The following is a 25000-nucleotide window of genomic DNA, read 5'->3' as shown; positions in this document are numbered from 1 at the left end:
AAATGAAGCTTCACTGTTTCACTCTGCGTCTAAATGAAGCTTCACCGTTTCACTCTGCGTCTAAATGAAGCTTCCCCGTTTCACTCTGCGTCTAAATGAAGCTTCACCGTTTCACTCTGCGTCTAAATGAAGCTTCACCGTTTCACTCTGCGTCTGAATGAAGCTTCACCGTTTCACTCTGCGTCTGAATGAAGCTTCACCGTTTCACTCTGCGTCTAAATGAAGCTTCACTGTTTCACGCTGTGTCTAAATGAAGCTTTACCGTTTCACTCTGCGTCGAAATGAAACTTTACCGTTTCACTCTGCGTCTAAATGAAGCTTCACCGTTTCACTCTGCGTCTAAATGAAGCTTCACTTTGCGTCTCAGGACGTCTCAACATCCGGCTGAAAGGTCAAACAAACCAACAAATGAAGCATTAAGCTGCTGTGAGGGATTCTTCATTTGTCTTTGTTTAGTTTAGTCTCTGAGTCTTACCGATAAATCGTCATCGCAGTGAGAAGGTTTTGGTTGCTTAGTAACTGCAGGCTCGACAGTAGACCCCCCCCTTAAAGCACCTTGGATAAATTGATGAAAACAGATTTTAACACGTTTTTTTAGACTTCATTTAAGCGGCTCCTAACCTCTTCACACTCTGTGATATTGGTAGTTAAAATTACAATCTGGCCACTTCTCTCACCTGTAAGAGTTATAGAGATACGGTCACTTCCTGTTCACTGGTTGCAAACAAAACAAGATGGCGACGGCGTAATCGCTGAATTAGAGGCTTCAGATGCATCAGAACTCAGCTGTGTGTTCATAGGCGCGTCCACACTTCACTGTGACTTGGCTGATCAATAGCGATCAGATTTTGTGTTCAAAGGAGCGTCTTTAAAACGGTGGACGCACACAATTCACTTCCTATGAATGCTTCACAATAAAAGCCTCCATTATTCTTCCTAAGAAGACGGAGAGTCCAAAGTTTCAGAGGAAGAAAGTGTGAAACTGAAGCTGTTAAAGTCTCTCTTACCTTCACGTTTGGCCTCCTGGTGGAGAACCCTCTGTACCATCCTGGAAACAGACAAAAACACCAGAGAGTCAATGAAGAGTGATGAGTCAGCAATTAAGACAACTCCTGCCTCACAGAGGAGGAAATAAAACATTCAAACGTCCACCATGCGTTGAAAAATGATCATTAACAAACAGTATGAAGGGTTCATGATTTGAGCCTTTAAACCTAGAGAACATGATAGTTTTCTTGTTTTGTTAAATTATATCAGCTGGTCTACAAGGATCCAGACTTCACACGTTCTACTGAATACTGGAGGAGAACCATCTTTATGCAACCCTATGACAGAGAACCAGGACCAGGTCTGGGTTCACGCTGCTACCTGAGACCTCAGAAACCTGATGCAAAGTACATTTTGTGCCCGTGTGGTTGTGAGATGATCCTCCTCCTCCTGCAGGCCTCAGAGAGCACCGCTCTTTCCACATGTACGGACATCCATCAGATGAGGAGAGAGTTGTCATGGAAAATGACTCAGCTTCAGGTAAAAACCTTGACAGCTGAAAATGACTCGTATCCAGAGACTAACATGTGGGGGGGGGGGGGGCAGACATCATCTGTCTCCATCCAAGTGGAATAAACATGACTGTGTCTCCGGCTCTTAAAGATGTTTCAAGACGGCTCGGGTTGGTTGCACAAACCCAAATCTTTACAAAGTTCAACCTCTGCAGACTGAAGTCAAAGCTTCACGTGTTAAAGCTGCATTCTCTCTAGTGTCCACCAGGGGGCGACTCCTCTGGTTGTATAGAAGTCTAGTCTAAAATGACTCTACTTCTCTCTTGATTTATTCCCTCAGTAAACATTGTAAACATGAGTTTATGGTCTCAATCTCTAGTTTACAGTCTTCTTCAATACAGCATGATGTTCATTTCGTACATTATGCTCCATTTAGAGTCAAACAGACCATAAAGCAGGGGATGATATAGGGGGCGGGGCTACACAGTGATTGACAGGTCTCTACCAGAGACGTATACGGCGTCTCTAAGTACTCACAAAAATATGAAAAGTGAGAGCGAGAGACGTAAATGATAGAAACAGCCAACAGGTTGGATGAAGAGTCCGTCTTCTGAACGGACCCCCTTTGGACACATTTGATTCAGTGCCTTTCGTGAGAAGCTAAATCACCACAATGTTCACCTTGTGCTCCATAACAAACATGTTTCAGACGTTTGTGAAGTTTCACCAAAAAACTGCCACCGATACTAACGTGATAATCACACATCGCCGGCTCCTGATTAATCATTCAGAACAGTGACGGCGCTTCAGAATAACTTTCATCTTATCTTCTTACAAAATCATCGGATCCATTTTCTCAGCAGTTCCACATAATCTGATATGAATATGGAGATGAAGGCTTAATTGGCCGGGTACTTAATAACCAATCAAGACTCATTCATCACCCTCGTTAAGATGTGTTTACTCCCCAGACCCTCATCTAAATGGAAATCAGACCGGAGGGTTGGACCAGCAGTGTCTGGGCCTATTATAAGGGTTGAGATGAGGACGTGTGTGTGTGTGTGTGTGTGTGTGTGTGTGTGTGTGTGTGTGTGTGTGTTCTTCTCTAAGAGAAACAACCCTGGAGGACTCAAAGGGTAAACACATGAATGTGTGTTAAAGTCCATCAGTGTTTGTGTGTAAATCATTTCATCTGGAGAAGAAGAGTCATCATCATCTCTCCTCTCCACACGGATCACTAAGTGGTCGTTACGATAATCACTTTGCACCGTCATTAAATTCACAATAATAATAATGATGATGATGGTGATGATGATGTCTAAGTGGAAGGCAGAAGTGAAGGAGCCACTGTTCAGAGAGAGGCTCTGAATGAGTCTGACCCTCAGAGCTCAGACCAGCAGGTATCTATTGATCCACGTCTAGTCGGTGTAACGTGCAAATATTAATACACAGAAAGGAGATTGCAGACCATCACCATGGCTACTTCTTTGGTAGTCAAAGCAAATGTAAAGAAATGAGAGTTGAGGAAATAGAAATTAAAAATTCGGAATCACTGATGACATTTCTGACTCAGAATGACTGGAGAAGGTTTTTGTAAACATGTTTTTAATATAAAAATAACCGTTTCTCTCATTAACATCTGTTCTCTGCTCTCAGTCGCATTTCATTACAAGGACAAAGTAGCTGCTGACAATAAGAGAGGGGGAACAAATGTAGAGGACAGGAAGTGGATAAAGGAAAGTGAAGATGAGAGCCAATCAGCTGTGGCTCTGGATGCTAATGAAGCAGACGCTCACTCGTTGTCTGCAGGAACACGACGCTCCTCCTGGGCGGAGCTGCTGACTCCTGACGGTGGACTAGAACCAGCAGCTGGGCTACTACAGCAGTGATGGAAGCTTCTCTATCTGGGGCCCTCGTGAAAATCTCAAATATTTAAATGAATTAACTTTGTTTGCACTGGCGCCGCTTTAACCGCGAGTCTCTGCAGACGGCGGGTGGAGCTCCGAGCGTGAACGGAGGCGTCGCTTCTCTACGAGCTTGTTTGCCGCATTAATAATCCAAAAAGCACCGGAGGACGAACACACAACATGAGCTGTGAGGAATCAAGGAGACGACGAAGTGGCACTCAGAGATACGACCACAAAAGTCACGGATCAAACCTCCACAATGAGGAGGAGCGATTGTAATCATCTGTTATACATCTATATTCACAACATGTAAATTCATATGTAAACTATTTGATTTGGCTGCAAAATATTTACTCAAATGAAGATTTTGAAATAAATGACCTTAATTGTTACTTCTACTTTTGACTCCTTCGTGTTCTTTGGTTGTCTTAAAGAGACGTAGCAGCCGCCAACTGCTGACCAGTGGAGGAGTGAGACTACTATATGAACATATATAATATATATACAACTCGTTAGTGCCTCAAAAACCTCCACATGGTACCTTAAAGACTATTAAAGTGTAAAACAGTAAAGTTCTGCAGGATGACGTGTTTCTGTAGAACAGGAAGTCGTCATCACCGGTTCATCCAACAAAGTCCGTCTTCATTGATACGACGGCTGATCTTTGCTTCCTTTAGCAGGAACAGACATAACTGTCCAAACTATTTTAAATTACATGTTTTAAACATTTATCTTGGTACAGCAGCTTTTTATTCATTATGTCTCTGACATACAGTGTATATACAGCATATATAGATGTGATGATTATGATTCATGATTAATTGATTGAGTTAGTGATGTCATCTTGTAGTGTATTAAAGACTCTCTTGATTATTAAAGTAACCTGATGAAGGTACTGAAACGTTGTCACTAAGTGAAGAAGAGTTTTAGTTTTAAAAAGTGTTCCTGTTTGGTTGAAACGTTCCTCTGAGCAGAGCTTCATGTTAGAGAATATGACTACATTTCATTTAATTACAGTTATTCACATTCACACATTCTCGAGAGCACACATTCTTGTGAACAGGTTGAAGCTGGTTCACAAAGTTTTACAAAGCAGTAAGTAGTTCTACATCATTTCTCTTCCATCTTTTCTTGTTTGCGTTATATTTTGTAGCTAACGTTAACGTTAGCGTGAACGTTAGCGTTAGCCAGAGGCTCACTGCTCCCACCTCAAGCTCCACATCCTCCTTCATCCCTCTATTGTGACTTTATGTGAATGTGCTAGAAGAAGACCTTGTCTCTCTGTGTGGAGGAAGTCTGCAGCGATTACTGCTGCTTTAGAAGCACGACGATCAAGGACAGAATAAGTGCGTCAAACATCCGCCCCCGCAGCGTCTCATGCAAACATCCATCAGGTCTTACCTTCACACTTCTCCAGAATCTGAACCGTCTCTCCAACCTCCAGAGCCAGACCCTGAACCACGGAGCCCCTGAAGGAGCAGATCACTGCGGAGAAACGGAAGAAAAGAAAAGACGGTGAGAATCTGAGAGAGTTTGGTTTCAGACGATTTACATCCGTTGATCGACAGATCTAGATATATTTATTATTATCAATTTCATTCCTCAGGATAGTTCACAAACATGAAACCCATAAAACAGTGATGAGGTTCCTCTGCACAGCACTCAAATATACCACAGCTGAACTTAATGTGAGATGGACTTCTGGTCGACATGTAAAGTTTAAACCCGTCATGAACAGACTTTTATCCTCAGATGTTTCTGCAGCTCTTTACACTCTTTACTTCTGGTTGGTTTACATGGAGCAACTTGTATTTATAGAAAAAAGAGAAGATCTGTTCTGACTTTGGAACAAGGTCTCAACTCTCCATCGTCTCTCGCACGCACGAAAAGTGAAGTCAAAGCGTCAAGTGTTAAAGCTGCATTCTCTCTAGTGTCCAGCAGGGGGCGACTCCTCTGGTTGTATAGAAGTCTAGTCTAAAATGACTCTACTTCTCTCTTGATTTATTCCCTCAGTAAACATTGTAAACATGAGTTTATGGTCTCAATCTCTAGTTTCCAGTCTTCTTCAATACAGCATGATGTTCATTTAGTACATTATGCTCCATTTAGAGTCAGACAGACCATAAAGCAGGGGATGATTTAGGGGGCGGGGCTACACGGTGATTGACAGGTCTCTACCAGAGACGTATACGGCGTCTCTACGTCACTCCTCCTCAGTCCAGATATGGTCACTTCCTGTTCACTAGTTGCAAAAAAAAACAAGATGCGTCGGACAAAACGCAGAACTAAAGGCTTCAAAACTTCAGTCCACAAACCAACGAGGTGACGTCACAACGACTATGTCCACTTCTCATAGACAGCCTGTGTTTAAATTCATATATAACTTCATATATATATATATATATACATATATATATATATATACATATATATATATATATATATATATATATATATATACATATATATCTGGACCACCCTGTAGTAAAAATAACATCATGTCTAAATGAAACATAAAACACATTTCTTTCTCCTCTCTTTTTACTGCTTTCAGTTTCTCTATTTTACAAACGTTTTGGATCAACTTGTGTTGAGAAGGAGAGAAGGAAGGAGAGAGGAAAGGAGGGAGGAAAGGAGAGAGAGAAGGGATCAGCATGTCTCCCTCCTGATGATGTCCTCTGAGATGAAAGATAAAATAACAATAAGAAGTGTTGGTGTTCCAGCTCTGTCTCTGTGTAGGTTTTACATTAAAGCTCTTCTCATTAATAAAAGAGGAGAATGTCTCTTAACGAGCGTCTGCACTGAGAGAACCCTCTTCACTTTAGGGAAGCAGAAGATCTGTGGAGCCACTTTAAACCAAAGCATGATAACATGTGAATAAACACAGAGAGTAAAAACACAGAAGTCACTCTGAATGGACTCATGTCTTATTATGAACAGTGGAGGACTGACTGCGTCATATGAACTCATGCATTATGCATGTGTGTGTGTGTGTGTGTGTGTGTGTGTGTGTGTAGATCTCCAAAGTAAGCCCACATTTGCAAACTAAAAAGGAGAAGACATCAGACTGTATGTTATGCAGAGACCCAGAGCTTCACAGTTTAGAGCGAGGACGTGTTGGAAAGTTCATCCTGGTTCTCCTAGTGTGTTCAAACAGTGTTGGAATTGTTCCAGTCCTATTCTGACTCCTATTGTCATTCTGAATGCAGCCGCCGCTCCAGAGGAGTATCTTAAGAAGCTGCAACAAACCAGATTGGGAGCATTTTTGATTGCCTCTCAATGGCTCTCAACATGGCAACGCCTGAGCCTAACGGTGCTAACAGCGCTAACGGTGCTAACAGCGCTAACGGTGCTAACAGCAAAAACGGTTCAAACAACAACTAGCGATGCTAACGGTGCTAACAGCACTAACCATTCAAACAACAGCTAGCAGTGCTAACAGCACTAACAGTTCAAACAATACCTAGCAGTGCTAACAGCGCTAACGGTGCTAACAGCGCTAATGGTTGAAACAACATCTAGCAGTGCTAACAGTGTTAACAGTGCTAACAGCGCTAACGATGCTAACAGCGCTAACCGTTCAAACAACAGCTAGCAGTTCTAACAGCGCTAACAGTGTTCACCTGAGTCGGGGCTGTTATCAGTTGCATCACTGATCAGAATCTGTTATATTGATCCTTTAATATCAGTATTATCTTTGTGGATCCCACATGGAGTCAGATCGGGTCTCAGTTAAACCAACCACAGGGACAACGAGCATCATTCATTCATAGAGAATCACACTAGAAGTTAGCCTTGAAGCTAACGCGGACGCTACAATATGGAGCTAATAACTACTTTTAAATATACTTGACAATCAAAATGACATAAAAGTGAAATAATTAAGCAACATGAATGTATTTTTAAAGGAGAATACAGAAAGAATACTGTATTTTTGTATCACTAATAATGCTGCTCTGTGCACCTCAAGTCAGAGGAAGACCTGCAGACACACTGTGTGTGTGTGTGTGTGTGTGTGTGTGTGTGTGTGTGTGTGTGTGAGATGGAGGGATCTTGTCATATCTTTATAGACACAGACAGAGAATGAGAGTACAAACAGAGGATGCTTATTGCCCACAAATCAGTCTCCATGTGCATGATAGTATGAACTGTGTGTGTGTGTGTGTGTGTGTGTGTGTGTGTGTGTGTATGTGTGTGTGTGTGTGTGTGTGTGTGTGTGTGTGTGTGTGAGTGTGTGTGTGTGTGTGAGTCTCATCGTGCCCTGAGAACAGATCTCCTCCAAATGAAGACATGAAGCTCGTCATTTTAACATCCGCCACGATGCCCACAGGCAGAGACTCAAGTGCACTCAGCAGCGCAGCAGATGGATTGTGTGTGTGTGTGTGTGTGTGTGTGTGTGTGTGTGTGTGTGTGTGTGTGTGTGTGTGTGTATGTGTGTGTGTGTGTGAGAGAGAGACAGATTCCCTCTCGTTGCAGCTGATTCGTGAGGATGCGGTTTTGTAAGTGTGATAAGGGAAACAGAGAAACGCAGCTTTTTCTGCATGTGTTGGTTTATTTATTCATACGAATGTGTGTGTGTGTGTGTGTGTGTGTGTGTGTGTGTGTGTGCAGTGATTGAATACATGTGACTGAGGTTAGATTTCCTGTAAGCTCTTAAGCTACATAACTTAATAAAGAGATAGTGGGTGAAAATACAAAAAGAGTGAAAAAGGAACGTTGTGATGGAGAGAACGTGGAGAGAGAACTAGGCCACACACACACACACACACACACACACACACACACACACACACACACACACACACACACACACACACACACACCTACATACACAGAGGCTCTGACATCATTCATACACAGTGATGAAAATATTGGTTTGTGATGAGGTTAAAAATCAGCTTCTGTCTCTTTGTTTTCTTCTTGTTACTGAGAAAAAAATATGAAATGATCCCTCATATAAAAAGGCTTCATGTTCTCCTTCACTTTATCATATATATATATATATATATATATATATGATAACATGTGTTTAGTTGTGGTGACTTCCTGTAGGTGGCGCTGTGTTCTTGGTTGAGCAGCGTCCTGTTAATCCACACAACCAGTCCATGCATGAAGCTGCCTCCCTGTTTCCAGGAGACGGATATCAGAGACAACAGCAGCTAATGTGTGAAATGAAAATATTAATTATAGTCTTTATGTAAAGCTTATGGAGATGAACCTTTGCTCAGCTGTCTGAGTCGTTATTGATCATCAGAAGATATTAGAGAGTCATTAGTGCTTCAGCTGCAACATTAACACAATCTCAGCACGCAAACGATCAGCAGAGCCATCGACTCTCATTATGTACAGCTGATCTGTGCGCACACACACACACACACACACACACACACACACACACACACACACACACACACACACACACACACACCAGCAACAGCATGCCAGTCTCCGTCTTGGCAGCATTGGGCATCGGTATGTGTTTGTGTGTATGTGTGTGTGTGTGTGTGTGTGTGTGTGTGTGTGTGTGTGTGTGTGTGTGTATGTGTGTGTGTGTGTGTGTGTGTGTGTGTGTGTGTGAGCATCTGCTCTGGTTTTCTATGTTGTCTTGCAACTGTTTTTGTGCATCTACATATGATTTTGGTCTTTTTCCAAATCTGTGTATTCTGCATGACTAAACACACACACACACACACACACACACACACACACACACACACACACACACACACACACACACACACACACACACACACCAACACAAACAATACATGAGTCTGTTTGCTGTGCTGGAGGGTTATTATGGTCTGGCACACGTTACTCACGAATACAAAACACCAAAATAAAAAATTTGACGGACAGATTTTCTGACGGATTCAAATTCACTCCGTTTGTCTCAGAAATAAAAAAAAGTGCTGACTCAGGAGGAGACGGATGGAGATGTGAGGTGTTTTCAGGGAGGATGACAAAATGTTACAGCTGTTTCAATTTACACGGATATCTATAAAAACTGTTTTTGTCCGTTCTTTTGGTGAAAAATAATCAGACTGACCTCGATTTCGGCTGATTTCTGCCTGCAGATATATAAGTTTGACCAATAAAATCTTTTGTTCTGAGTGATGTCACACCTCCAGGTACCCTTCTACCAAAACGGGAGAACAACTAATCAATTTTGGTTTCTTAACACCCGATAATATACGACAAACACAGCGAAAAACAAACTACCTCAAAAAACGATTTGTTCAATGTTATCCTATTTTATTTCTAATGTATGAATTATATATATCATTGTAAATTTCATCTATAGTGATTATTTGCAAATAAACAATTCAATGATTAGCAAATAAACTATTGTATTTCTACTCAAATATTCTCTTTGATTGGGGTCATTATTAGTTGTAATGATGTATAAAAATCTGCCGTTAGGAAGTTAAACAGCTCATAATTCATCTCTAATATCGACAGTATTTTATATTCACGTGAAAACATCTCCTTCAAACTACTGGATATATTCAAGTTCATCACCAAAACTACATTTGAACACATCATGATAACGCTAAAATGCCCATTTTTACTATTTGGAGCATGAACGCACCAAAATGGAACTTCCGCACGTTAGCCGTTAGCTCCGTTAGCTCTGTTAGCTATGTTCTCAGCAGGACTGCGTGACGGAGAGACTTTTGGTCATTATGATATACAATAATACATTATGATATAACAGTCCTACATGTCTGATCAAGTTAGTTGTTCCAGATGTTGCTGTTAGCGTCATTATGTAGCCATGAGGACTGTGCTGCTAACAGCTAACGTTAACTAGTTCTCCGCTTGACGATTTCAACAGATTTGATCCCCCGATCTGATAAAGATCACATTTATTTTTTACTGGCCATCAGTTAAATGCTGAGTCATTCCAGTTGCCCCAACACAGAGTTTATTTGAGCATTAAAGTCGAGCTCTGAATGAAGATCGTCGTGTCTCTGATGTGCTCTTGCTAACGTCACACGTCGGTCACACAACGTTAGCCACAACAGTTAGCGTTAGCACCAAATTTGGTCTGTATTGAGGAGTTAGCGTTAGCCTCTATGACTTTCTGTCTGGATGGTTTTTGGTGAGAAGGAGGAAACATCTGTTGTATTTTTATTTGTTGATTTTACTAAATTATTTAATTTATTTCTTAGTTTATTTTGATTGACTGTCTCACTGAGTTATTAATATTATTTCCTTGCGTTTGCTGCTTTGTCTATCAAAGCAATTTGTAAACTCTGTTTTTAAAGGTGCTATATTGATAAAGTTGTTATTATAATTGTTATTATTATCTTGGTACGGCATGAAACTATCAAACAAGTGATGGAGGGACACAGAGTGAACACCAGAAAAGAGAAAATGCTGAGTTCACAACTCTTACTAGTGTATAAAAGAGAGGAAACAGAGAGGCGAGTGAGGGAGGATCAGGGTCGAGAGATGTTTCCTGAGCTGATGGATGTTAAGGCTTGAAAACCGTAAGATTTACCAGGGATTTAGAGGGAAGAGGAGGAGACCGAAGGGATCGGGTGATGAACCGTTCATGGGGGAGGGAGAACCTCACGAGGAGGAGCACTGAGCCCGTGAAACTGGATATACAGTCACAATACAGCCGGGAATTAGATGCCATCGAGGTCCAGAGAGTGAGCGATGGAGAAGGAACGGAAGGATGTATCGGGAATGAGAGGGGGAAATGAAGAGGAGGAAGAAGATAGTCAGAGGAACGAAGAAATGACTCAACAAATACAGATATAGATATCAGTCACTTAAACAGTTAACCCAAGCAAGATGGAAAAGCATGTTTTCTTTAAACTACGCCGTTGATCACAGAAGCTGTAAAAGCCGCCAATATTGCCAGATTTTCATCTTTCCAACGGTCCTTAAACACATCATGTTTGACAAAACGCTTCCGTCGGAAAAAAAGCAGCCGAAACGAAGATTAAAATTGTGATATGTCATCAAAAACATTTTATTCTACATTAAAGGAAGGTTTTCTGTTTTGTTTTTGTTTTCCTCAATTTACAGCACTTTGAGCTACATAGTCTGTATGAAATGTGCTTTACAATTACAGATTATTATTATAATTATATGGGGAGGAAATAAACAATCTGGTAGAGTGGAGCTCAGAGAGCAACCTGCTGTGCAACGTCAGTAAAACCAAGCAGGTTACCAGCTTTAAGGTCCTGGGATCAAAGTCACAAACAACCTGACCACAGACTGTATATATCAAAAGTGGACATAGTCATCATCCCCTGCTTTATGGTGTGTTTGACTCTAAATGGAGCATAATGTACTAAATGAACATCATGCTGTATTGAAGAAGACTGTAAACTAGAGATTGAGACCATAAACTCATGTTTACAATGTTTACTGAGGGAATAAATCAAGAGAGAAGTAGAGTCATTTTAGACTAGACTTCTATACAACCAGAGGAGTCGCCCCCTGATGGACACTAGAGAGAATGCAGCTTTAACACACAAAGCTTTGACATGGTCGTCACACATCTGAAGAAAAAGTGAAGAAAAAGCTCATAAACGGCTGTATTTCTTAAGGAAACTTGAGAAGGCGAAATTGCCGTCCCAAGTTCTTCTTAACTTTTTACAGAGGAGCAATAGAAAGCATCCTGACAGGAAACGATTACGAACTTCCATGAGATGTTGAGATGAGATGCCCAGGACAGGAACGACAACAGCATCGTTGGTACGCATCTACTGAGCATCAGGGATATTGGTGACAAGAGGTGCCTGCAAAGAGCTAAAATCCGTACCAACGGATTTCAGAGCAGCTTCCGTCCTTAGACTGTAAAACTCCTAAATTCATCCTCCACATATGATACCGTTTTTTGGTGTTTTTGTGTAAAAAAAAAAAAAAAGATTCAAGATTCAGGATGCAGACTACAGCTGCTCTCAGCCTCAACACAGAAATAAAGACAGACAGATGTATAATACAGTATAATGATAAAGGGAGGAGGAGTCAGGCTGATGGGTGGAGACGTGTGTCTTTTAGTTGAAGTAATTAAGCTAATTAAGCGTCTCAGAGATCAGAGGGAGGCTCTATAACGTCAGATCAGTGGAACATAAATGAACATCAGGGCTGAAAAGGTCACGTATACGGAGGGATGGAAGCAGATGGAGAGAAACAGAATAAAAAGAAGGGAGGCGAATAAACAGAGACCCAGAGAGGAGGAGGTCAACGCTGCTGATGTGGAATGAGAAGTAAACGCCATGTTGTTGTTGTTTTAACTCTTTACACATCGGGGGGGTTCTTTCATGCGATTAATTCACACGTCAATACATTTTTTAGAACTTGTCTTTGAGTACTTTCACACAGAAGGCCGATAACAAGGTCGAACTTTTGCGCCACAAACAAAAGGCAGAACAGAACTATGTTGACCCACATTTATAATATTCCTCCTCTTAGATCAATGATCAGTGGTTTCTGTCTTTATGTAAACGATAAATTAAAAGACAGACTCTCAGTTTTCATATTGATCGCACAAAATTTGCTGAGCGTGCATGATCCTTCAGCACCTCCACCTCGTATCACAACAGGAACAACTCCCCAAAAAAACAAAGAGAGAAACCTCAGGGAGAGAAACAGGAGGAGTCAACGTGAGGTCAGAAGGATTAACATCTCTGTTATGAATAGATTTATACGTCACATTGTTGGGATTAGGATGGTATTAGATCGAGAGACAGCGGCTTCAAACGAAGTGAACAGGAAGCGACATCTGCCTCTTCATGAAAATAAAACATTAAGATCTAAATGATCTCAATCAAAGAGGCCACACCCTTAATGATGCATAATGTTAAGGCTTCATGTCATCTAAACTGGTGAGTTGTATATTAACTATAGAGAGCAGACTGTACGTGTTTATTTATGCTGTAAAGGCATTTTTACATGGAAGTCTATGGTGGTCCGTGTGTGTGTGTGTGTGTGTGTGTGTGTGTGTGTGTGTGTGAGGGGATTTGATGAGTGAATTGAAATATGAAATGCTTCATAATCTCTCCTCCAGACAAAGACAGGAGGTCGATCCTCGTTCACTCTCTTTAGAGGCCGCTCTGATGAAAAGAGAAATCACAAAGACCACTTTATGAAACACAAGTTAGAGGATTGAATTCTTCAGCTTCAGCACAACGGACAGTTCATTCATCTCCAGAGAGAGGGAGGGAGGGGGGAGGAGGAGGGAGAGAGAGACAGAGAGAAGGAGAGAGGAAGGGAGAGAGGAGGAGGGTGGAGAGAGGGAGTGAGAAAGAGATAGAGGGAGGGAGAGAGGGAGAGAGAGAGAGAGGAGGGGGAGAGAGGGAGAGAGGAGGAGGGAGAGAGAGACAGGGAGGGAGAGAGAGAGAAAAGGAGGGAGGGAGGGAGAGAGGAGGAGGGGGGGGAGAGGGAGAGAGAATGAGAGCAGGAGGGGGGAGAGGAGGAGGGTGGGAGAGGGTGAGAGAGAAGGGAGGGAGAGAGAGAGAGAGAGAGAGAGAAGGAGGGAGGGGGAGGAGAGAGAGAGAGAGAGAGAGAGAGAGAGAGAGAGAGAGAGAGAAGGAGAGAGGGAGTGAGAGAGAGAGAGAAGAAGGGAGGGAGTGAGAGAGAGAGAAGGAGGGAGGGGGTGGAGAGAGAGGGAGGGAGAGAGAGACAAAGAGAAGGAGGGGGGAGAGAGGGAGAGGAGGGGGGAGAAAGGAGGGGGGAGAGAGGGAGAGAGGACGGGGGAGAGAGAGGGAGAGGAGGGAAGGGGAGGAGAGAGGGGGAGAGAGAAAGAGAAGGCGAGAGAGAGAAGGAGGGAGGGAGAGAAGGAGAGAGAGAGAGAAGGTGAGAGAGAGAGAGAAGGAGAGAGGGAGGGAGAGAAGGAGGGAGAGAGAGAGAGAAGGAGAGAGAGAGAGAGAGAGAGAGAAGGAGAGAGGGAGGGAGAGAAGGAGGAAGAGAGAAGGAGGGAGAGAGAGAAGGAGAGAGAGAGAGGAGGAGGAGGAGAAGACTATGGAAAGCCTGAAGTGACATTAAATCTCTATCATCTGCTTCAACACATCAGACGGCTCATTCATCATTATCAAAAAAGTGTAAATAGAGGCGTTTGATGAACACATCAGAGGGCAAGTCATGCTAACATTAACAGCTAACGCTACGATGAGGAGGAGGAAGAGGAGGAGGGTTAAAAAAAGAGGAAGAGAGTGAAAGAGTCGATGGTTAAAAGAGGAACATGTAGAGGGAGAGAGAGCAGATAAACACTAGAACGAGGAATCAACCTCCTATTAAAGCTTTGAAAAGTTTAAAGTTTCTTCCTTATTAATATTTAAATGTAGCAGCAAGGTGCTACAAAATCTAATTAGATGTTCTTTGTCACAGGGGGATAATGTGTGTTTCTATTGTGCTCATGGATGTGCAGAGACGGACAGACGGACGCCACCACCACAACATCACCCACCGCCTCGAGGCTTTAAATGACTCCATTCAAGACGAGCTACAGAAGCTACTAATGTTTAAAAAAACTGAAAAGTGCTCCTCCGGGGTTCTTCCTTTCTTCCTGAGATACTTCTGAGGACACCAGCTTCACTGTAAAGTTTCTTTTTATATCGCGTGCAAACGTCCTGACTTCCTCTCTGCATGAGCGGATTCGTGCTCAGTAGAAAATGTGACGTCCATTTACTGAGATTGCAGACTGTAAAAAAAAATCAGCCGTGCCGACACACATATGCTGTTTATCCAATGTTTCTCATTTTGAACGCCTCGATGAGCAGCAGCAGCAGCATCATACTTTCATTCAGAGAGGCCTGGATTCCTAATGTAACACAGTTTATCATGCTGAGCATAAACCCTCAGCTGCAAAGTACCGCGAGCACTTGTTTCAGTATTTAGCATAAATGTGCACACGTTTAATTACAAAATGCAACATCAAGGAGGTATTTAGCATATATGATAAAAGCCTTCATGAATAAATGAGAAAGCAATGTGGACATATTTAGATACCACAGAGCTGAGGAGGAGAAGGCGTCCACACTAAACATTTTAATCTGTAGTGGAGCTTCTCCTAAAACAGATGTTTTATTGTTCTTTTTTACTTCCACCTCACCATCAGATGGACCGACACCAACAACCTGGAGGAAGGATGGAAACAGACTCAACACTACTGAGATGTGGATGCTGTGAAAAGGGCTGCAGATCTGTTACATTTAGTATATTTACTTTAAAAGGTGCAGGATGCAGGATTGGGAACATTTTAACATGATGATGGCAAGCCAGCAGCTCAGAGCTGACGGTGATAACAGTGCAAAACAGTGGTAACAGTGCAAAACAAGGAAAACAGTGCAAAACAAGGATACCAGTGCAAAACAAGGATACCAGTGCAAAACAAGGATAACAGTGCAAAACAAGGATAACAGTGCAAAACAAGGAAAACAGTACAAAACAAGGATAACAGTGCAAAACAAGGATAACAGTGCAAAACAAGGAAAACAGTACAAAACAAGGATACCAGTGCAAAAGAAGGATAACAGTACAAAACAAAGATAACAGTGCAAAACAAGGATAACAGTGCAAAAGAAGGATAACAGTACAAAACAAAGATAACAGTGCAAAACAAGGATACCAGTGCAAAACAAGGGTAACAGTGCAAAACAAGGATAACAGTGCAAAACAAGGATAACAGTGCAAAACAAGGATACCAGTGCAAAACAAGGATAACAGTGCAAAAGAAGGATAACAGTACAAAACAAGGATACCAGTGCAAAACAAGGGTAACAGTGCAAAACAAGGATAACAGTGCAAAACAAGGGTAACAGTACAAAACAAGGGTAACAGTGCAAAACAAGGGTAACAGTGCTGACAGAGCTAACGGTGTTTATCTGAATTGGAACAGGAGGGTGGACAGCGTTATCAGCTGTAACCGCCGTATGAGAGCAGAGCGGTGAGCTAACCAGTTGGGCACGCTCACATGCACGCTCACATGCACGCTCACATGCACGCTCACATGCGTTGAAAATTATGTAATAAACAATAAAATTCCAATGTATTTCCATATACTTTTGTGGAATCTAATCAAAATGTTGCAACAATCTTCGTTTCATTTTCATTTCTCTCTCTGAAGAACGCTGACATACGTCTTCACTACGAGGACCTCTGGACCGCTGACTCAGCACTCTGAATAAAACATGCGATGCAGAGATTAGAGGACCATCTGAAGGACACTTCCTCTCGTCTCCGTGCTCCCTAGCTCACTTTTCCTCCCTGAATGCATTAAACTGTGTTCCAGGTGAAACGTGATGAGGAGAGAGTATTGATCCCTGTAAACCGATCATCTGTCACCGAGTGATTCCATGTGTTGAAGAACAAACAGGTCAAACAGCCAATGAGACTATTTCTGTTTACCAATTACTGCCATGAGAGAGAAAGATAGATTCTCATTACATATTTACATATTTACCCCCCCGCCCTTCAGATAGATGACCAAACCTGCTGACGGAGCACAAAGAGGCTCACGTTCGTTTCATATTTGCAGCCATTGAGCCGTCAAACTGGTGACTGATCTAAGAGCGTCGCTGTGTCTCAATCTGGATACTTCTGTTAGTATACTTCAGTGTAGTACACAGTGTACTACACAGTGTACTACACTGACAGGTTGTAGCGTTGTTTCAAATCAAACACTCGTTGTCAACGCCGGTCACCGCTGCTGTCGTCTGCGATGCATTACTGATATTCAAATGAACTCACTAAACACAAACATCTTCTATCAGACGACAGAATAGAGCTACTTGTCTTCCACTTGTACAGTAAATGATATAGACAGTAAACAGAGACACAGAACACATTTACTGTACCGTTTCACTATTAATAACTAAACTATAAGAGGGATGTGTGATCAGTCGACTGGTTTCTTTAAATGTTAAACCTCGTTAGTCGGCACCAGAAGTACTAGTCGGTTAAAGGTATTGTTATTATTATTATTATATTAATGTACACGTTAAAGTTACATATTGAAAGTAGGGCACAACGATTTCGAAAACAATATGTAATTGTAATTATTTTGACTGATATTGCAATATGATTTGTGGTACTATCAATCCAACCCTAACTCTCTGGATATTAATCTAACCCTAACTCTCTGGATATTAATCTAACCCTAACTCTCTGAATATTAATCTAACCCTAACTCTCTGGATATTAATCTAACCCTAACTCTCTGGATATTAATCTAACCCTAACTCTCTGAATATCAATCCAACCCTAAATCTCTGAATATCAATCCAACCCTAACTCTCTGAATATCAATCCAACCCTAACTCTCTGAATATCAATCTAACCCTAACTCTCTGGATATCAATCTAACCCTAACTCTCTGGATATTAATCTAACCCTAACTCTCTGGATATCAATCTAACCCTAACTCTCTGGATATTAATCTAACCCTAACTCTATGAATATTAATCTAACCCTAACTCTCTGAATATCAATCCAACCCTAAATCTCTGAATATCAATCCAACCCTAACTCTCTGAATATCAATCCAACCCTAACTCTCTGAATATCAATCTAACCCTAACTCTCTGGATATCAATCTAACCCTAACTCTCTGGATATTAATCTAACCCTAACTCTCTGGATATTAATCTAACCCTAACTCTCTGGATATTAATCTAACCCTAACTCTATGAATATTAATCTAACCCTAACTCTCTGAATATTAATCTAACCCTAACTCTCTGAATATCAATCTAACCCTAACTCTCTGAATATCAATCTAACCCTAACTCTCTGAATATCAATCCAACCCTAAATCTCTGAATATCAATCCAACCCTAACTCTCTGGATATTAATCTAACCCTAACTCTCTGGATATTAATCTAACCCTAACTCTCTGAATATCAATCCAACCCTAACTCTCTGAATATCAATCTAACCCTAACTCTCTGGATATCAATCTAACCCTAACTCTCTGGATATTAATCTAACCCTAACTCTCTGGATATTAATCTAACCCTAACTCTCTGGATATCAATCTAACCCTAACTCTCTGGATATTAATCTAACCCTAACTCTCTGGATATCAATCTAACCCTAACTCTCTGGATATTAATCTAACCCTAACTCTATGAATATTAATCTAACCCTAACTCTCTGAATATTAATCTAACCCTAACTCTCTGAATATCAATCCAGCCCTAACTCTCTGAATATCAATCTAACCCTAACTCTGTGGATATTAATCTAACCCTAACTCTCTGAATATCGTTCTAACCCTAACTCTGTGGATATTAATCTAACCCTAACTCTCTGAATATCATTCTAACCCTAACTCTCTGAATATCAATCTAACCCTAACTCTCTGAATATCATTCTAACCCTAACTCTCTGAATATCATTCTAACCCTAACTCTCTGAATATCAATCTAACCCTAACTCTCTGAATATCAATCTAACCCTAACTCTCTGAATATCAATCCAACCCTAAATCTCTGAATATCAATCCAACCCTAACTCTCTGGATATTAATCTAACCCTAACTCTCTGGATATTAATCTAACCCTAACTCTCTGAATATCAATCCAACCCTAACTCTCTGAATATCAATCTAACCCTAACTCTCTGGATATCAATCTAACCCTAACTCTCTGGATATTAATCTAACCCTAACTCTCTGGATATTAATCTAACCCTAACTCTCTGGATATCAATCTAACCCTAACTCTCTGGATATTAATCTAACCCTAACTCTCTGGATATCAATCTAACCCTAACTCTCTGGATATTAATCTAACCCTAACTCTATGAATATTAATCTAACCCTAACTCTCTGAATATTAATCTAACCCTAACTCTCTGAATATCAATCCAGCCCTAACTCTCTGAATATCAATCTAACCCTAACTCTGTGGATATTAATCTAACCCTAACTCTCTGAATATCGTTCTAACCCTAACTCTGTGGATATTAATCTAACCCTAACTCTCTGAATATCATTCTAACCCTAACTGTATGGATATCAATCTATCCCTGCAGCACTTTGTGATTGTGATAAAGTTTAGATTAATTGTGCAGCTCACTGATTAACAGGTCGTGTTGAACGTAGATGTTTTAAGTGTCGGACTATTTCTCAGACGTGACTTCCTGGAGTTTGCTTGTTGCCTAGCAACTGGTCCAGAAAATGTCAAACTATTCCTTTAAACAGTGACATCAGTGTGATGCAGTGAGAAAGATTAAAAATAATAAATCCTCAGGCCAGTTCATAGGATCAATAAAAAGATATCACTTCATCATTAAAGGAAGCGTCTTCCTCTAATTAATAATAATATAATAATTCATTTTTAATTATTAATAATAATAATAATAATAATAATAACAGCTTCTGGCTCACAGAGCTGAAGATAACGACTCCTGAGACGGGATAAATAAGAGCATCGTCATCATCAGTGATGAGGGAGGAAGATGGAATCTACCTCTGAATGAAGCTCATTAAATATGTTTCTTTATCTTGATATTTGAATCTTCCTCTGAGTTGTTGTGTTGTCAAGGGCTACTTGTCAAATAATCTATTTCCTTGTTTCAATAACAAAATAAATGAATCTGCTTTAATGTGTTTTTATGTTCCATCTTTAATCATTCATGTTTCTGTGTAGACTTCTTTATTTACCTTTTGTTTTAATCATATGTTTTTATGCAAATAAACACTCTAGATGATTATAAAAAAGTACAAATGTTGATGCATTAACTTTTGGGACGGTGGTGAGAAACATACAGTGTTGAGCCTTGTAGACCAGCTAACATGGATTATAGGGATTGATCATTTCTCCGCTCCACGTTACCCTCCCTGGTGAACAAGACCACGGCCACATGAATGTTAAACAAAACTAAAACTCACGATCGTCACTCTACGCTGTAGTGAATCATTCATCATCTCTCTACTGTAACCCGGGGAGCAGCGGCTGCAGGCTTTGTCTCTTCCATTTGGGTCAGAGTGAAGCTCTCCGTTACGTAAGCCCAGCTCCGTCTGTGGGGGGGGGGGGGGGGCATTACACTGATTGTAGAGCTCCATAGAGAGGGAACTCCTTCTTCCTCAGCTTCTTCACACTACTTTAGTTACTTTAGTTACTTCAGTGAGAGTCTTCAGGTGTCTTAGAGAGGAATCAAACCCCCGGAGTCGGTGATCTTTCAGTCGTCGTTTTATTGAAAACAAGTTACTGAAATGAAGTACAAGCAGGTCGTGGTACTAGTATTTGTGAGTAGTATTTTATCAGTTATAGACTATATTTGTGAAAAGCCAAATGTTGAAATATTATCTGGTCCCCGATGTCTGAGCGCTCTGATACATTTGGACTACTTTCATAATAATATGAATATGAATAATAAAAGAGAATCACCTCGTCTTCATCTTTTTAGATGTTTGTGTTGCGTTCAGGTGCCGTCGTGTTTCTTATCGACCAGCATCTCACACAAGCTGCTTTAAAGAGTTAACCGACTGATTAACTTCTGCTTCATCCTAGCTTTTACACACACACACACACACACACACACACACACACACACACACACACACACACACAGTAGGAATCTACAACATCTGCACAAACATATTTATATATATATATATATAAATATATATATATATATATATATATATATATATATATACGTATATCTCTATATATAGATGTATAGATATAAATGGTTTGTAGTCCTCTGATGAGGTTCTTCAGAAGAAGAAAAGAACATTTTAAAGAAGTGGGCGGAGCTTCAGCAGAGAAGTAAACTCCACAAAGTGTCCCTCATGAAGTTTGAGCGTCAACACAGAAACCAGATGGTCCGACGACGACGACAACAACAACAACAAGAGCAACAACTCGGCTCATTAATTATTTGTCAATAACAAATGGTTGAACAGCTGAAGAGGATTACTAGTCCTCCATGTACCCAGAATAATGAACTACAGCAGCATGAAGCAGCACACAGATGTCCTGTGGTTACATTAACATACATCGAAACCTGACTGCAGAGGAATGATGTGGCGACGCATTAAACGATTAACTGTGGATGTGTTGAGATAAGAAACCTAATGTCCGGTCAGTGTGTTTTAAGATTAATTCACATTCCTTAATCCCAGCATGCCGTTTGTTACCAGTAACCGTCGTCGTCCTGCACTAATTGATTTGTTTGAAGCAGGACGAGGACGCCTGTCGGTGACGTGTCTCCGGGACAAAAGAAGCATTAGCTGGGATTAAATGTGGATTAACGAGGAGAAACTCTGACGGACCTAACAAACACAGACCTGCAGGGTCCCTGAACGCCTCGTACAGAGTCCGGGTGGTCCTGTCACTGGTCATGTGTGTGTGTGTGTGTGTGTGTGCGTCCAAATGTTGAGTCACTCTGGCCGATAAACTCGACTTCTGTTCTCATAGTTTGTTTTTAAACAGACTTTATGAAATCTTGTTTCATCTCTTTATAATGAGATACATTAATTGTTGAAGTCATCTGGATTTGTATTGTCTTCTGAATATTGTTTGTTGTAAGGAAGCGACACAAAGGTAACAGTGGTGACAAAGAACAAGCGACCTAAAACGACCGAGAATAAAGCGGCTTCAGCTTTCTGTCTGATGAGGAAACTTTAATCTGAGAGTCTTAATCTCACTGTGACATTCATCTCTCCCAAACATTACTGGAATGAACTACTCCAGCTGAGACAGACAGGGAGACAGGGGGACAGGGGAGAGACAGAGAGAGACAGAGAGAGACAGAGAGAGAGAAAGAGGGAGACAGGGGAGAGACAAGGAGAGAGAGAGAGAGAGAGAGAGACAGAGACGAAGAAAGAGAGAGAGAGAGAGAGAGAGAGAGAGAGAGAAAGAGAAAGAGAGAAAGAGAGAGAGAGAGAGAGAAAGAGAAAGAGAGAAAGAGAGAGAGAGAGAGAGAGAGAGAGAGAGAGAGAGAGAGAGAGAGAGAGAGAGAGAGAGAGAGAGAGAGAAGAGCCCCTCGGGTCACTGTTAAACTGACTTAATCAGATCAACTTACTGACCTGGATAAACTCTGATGACTGGAACATGGAACTACTCACATAAACCATTGAGAGTGTGTGTGTGTGTGTGTGTGTGTGTGTGTGTGTGTGTGTGTGTGTGTGTGTGTGTGTGTGTAGAAATATTCAAATATTAGAGAGGGACATTAGGAGACACTTTTACTTTGAACTCATTTTAACACAGAGTCTACAGCTTGGACTCACGCTAACCTTTAGCTAACGTGCTAACGTGATGATGTGTATTCAACCGTTTCAGTGTTAGCATGCTAACGTTTGATAACCGGCTGTACACAGAGTCCAGCTGAGGCTGATGGGATTGTCTGTAGTTCTGCAGGTGTTTAAACCAAAGACACGTTGACATGTGGACCTGATGATGAGTTTATGAAAAGTTACCCAAACGTCCTCGTGAACTCTGAGCTCATCTGAGTTTTTTGAGACTCGTTTCCTCTGATGTAAGTCTTCTTTAATTTGTTCATCAAGAGGAGACGCAGCGTCCATGTTTCTCTCAAAACTGTAAAATCATGCAATGGTGCCGTCAGCCTGAAAACAGATGCATGCTGGGAATTCATGGAGAGACGAAAGAGGAAAGATTAAGAAGAAAAGGGAAGGAAGGGAGGAAATGAAGGAGAGGAGACAGGATGTGAGAGGGACAGGGAGAGAGAGAGAGAGAGAGAGAGAGAGAGACAGACAGACAGACAGAAAAGAAGGGAGTAAGTGAAGGAAAGAGGAGACAGGAAAAGTTCAGTGGGTTCTGTCTCTGCAGCACATGATCATGTGATGTCATGGATCAATGCACTGTGTGTGTGTGTGTGTGTGTGTGTGTGTGTGTGTGTGTGTGTGTGTGACACTGTCTTTAGTGTCCGTGAGCACATGGTGCTGTGTGTGTGTGTGTGTGTGTGGGGAATGTGCCAGCTCAGCGTTCCTCTCAGACGGCAGCAGAACTCTTTGTTCATCAACACAAACCAACGTGTTTGTGATGACACAACACACCTGAGGTCATCACACACACGTTAATGTGGAACCATGGACTCACTAATGGAGTCTCTATTTCATCACACACACTGCACATGTGCGTGGAATGTGCAGTGTGTGTGTGTGTGTGTGTGTGTGTGTGTGTGTGTGTGTGTGTGTGTGTGTGCAGCAGGCCCACCCGAGCTTATGAAGAAATGTAATTGTCACTAGAAGGGGAGTGAGCAGCCGGGTTACAGCTGTTGAACATGGCTGCAAGCTAAAAAAAACACACACAACACACACACACACACACACACACACACACACACACACAAACACACACACGGGACATTAGTAGCATGAAAACACACACTGAGCGCTCATGAGCACAAAGGAGTTTACATGGACCTGGAGGGAGCGGCTCTGATTGGCTGCAGAGCAACAGTAACTATATCTGTTATTTCTGAGAGAAGCTGAAACACACAGCGTGTAGAGCATCGAACTCACGGCTGTTCACAGGGAGCGGAGGGAAGAGAGGGAACGGGGAGCAGGTCATGAACATGATTAGAACTCCACCTTCATGTTAGAATCCAGCCCGTCTGAACTCATCAATGCTGTCGTTCATTCAGAGTCTCACATGTGACGCCTGCAGCTACAAGCACCAGTTCATCGAGTTCATGGAGACAAAGAGCAGCTGGAGTTTAAACAAAAAGTAGAAATATCCACCAAAAGTACATAGAGGACCAGGACTACACTGAGACCGGTTCATATAGAGGATCAGGACTACACTGAGACTGGTTCAGGACCAGGTAACAGTTCCTCACAGTGACTTTAAGGAGAACCGGCTGCAGACCCGTCTAACTATAGTCATGATAAGAGTCTAACAGTTTGTGAGGAGCGATGGTGCACTGAAGGAAAAGGAAGAAAGGTGGACTAAAATACACCAGATGCATGATGGGAGCTTCCACAGTGAAGGAACAGAGAAAGTGGTCGGGGTTACGTCGATGACATCTGTCAACGGTCGAAAACAAACAGCAGGAAGAACAAACAGAGGAGGATAAAACGCTGCATCCACTTCTAAAGAGGATTACAGAACAGAAACATTTAACTACAACGATGACATGACTTCAGACACAAATCTGCTTTCTGCTCCTCATGTGAACACATGACACACATGACACAGTTTACCGTTAACCATCACAGTGTAAATAATGTTTTAACGTTAACCATCAGAGTGTAAATAAAGTTTTAACGTTAACCATCAGAGTGTAAATAAAGTTTTAACGTTAACCATCACAGTGTAAATAAAGTTTTACCGTTAACCATCAGAGTGTAAATAAAGTTTTAACGTTAACCATCAGAGTGTAAATAAAGTTTTAACGTTAACCATCAGAGTGTAAATAAAGTTTTAACATTAACCTTCAGAATGTAAATAATGTTTTAACGTTAACCGTCACAGTGTAAATAAAGTTTTAACGTTAACCATCAGAGTGTAAATAAAGTTTTAATGTTAACCGTCAGAGTGTAAATAAAGTTTTAACGTTAACCATCAGAGTGTAAATAAAGTTTTAACGTTAACCGTCAGAGTGTAAATAATGTTTTAACGTTAACCATGAGAGTGTAAATAAAGTTTTAACGTTAA

At 41.3% G+C, this 25000-nt stretch overlaps 1 protein-coding gene across 1 annotated transcript in view; it reads right to left on the bottom strand.

The window, feature by feature from the left end:
* LOC137880578 (dedicator of cytokinesis protein 3-like) overlaps nt 1-25000 on the bottom strand; it is an 80871-nt gene that overhangs the window by 31696 nt on the left and 24175 nt on the right. Inside the window, exons 2-3 of the mRNA XM_068721991.1 lie at nt 4808-4891; nt 1008-1048 (exon numbers count right to left, since the gene is read on the bottom strand). Of these exons, the coding sequence (XP_068578092.1) occupies nt 1008-1048; nt 4808-4891 (125 nt within the window). The remainder of the gene's footprint in view (nt 1-1007; nt 1049-4807; nt 4892-25000) is intronic.

The sequence above is a fragment of the Cebidichthys violaceus genome, unplaced genomic scaffold (genome assembly GCF_023349555.1).
Source record: "Cebidichthys violaceus isolate CVI_PGR_0920_01 unplaced genomic scaffold, fCebVio1.0.p SCAF_29, whole genome shotgun sequence".
In the NCBI taxonomy this organism is placed as follows: Eukaryota; Metazoa; Chordata; class Actinopteri; order Perciformes; family Stichaeidae; genus Cebidichthys; species Cebidichthys violaceus.
Note: the sequence above shows the minus strand (reverse complement) of the source record. Positions and strands in the feature narration are given on the sequence as shown.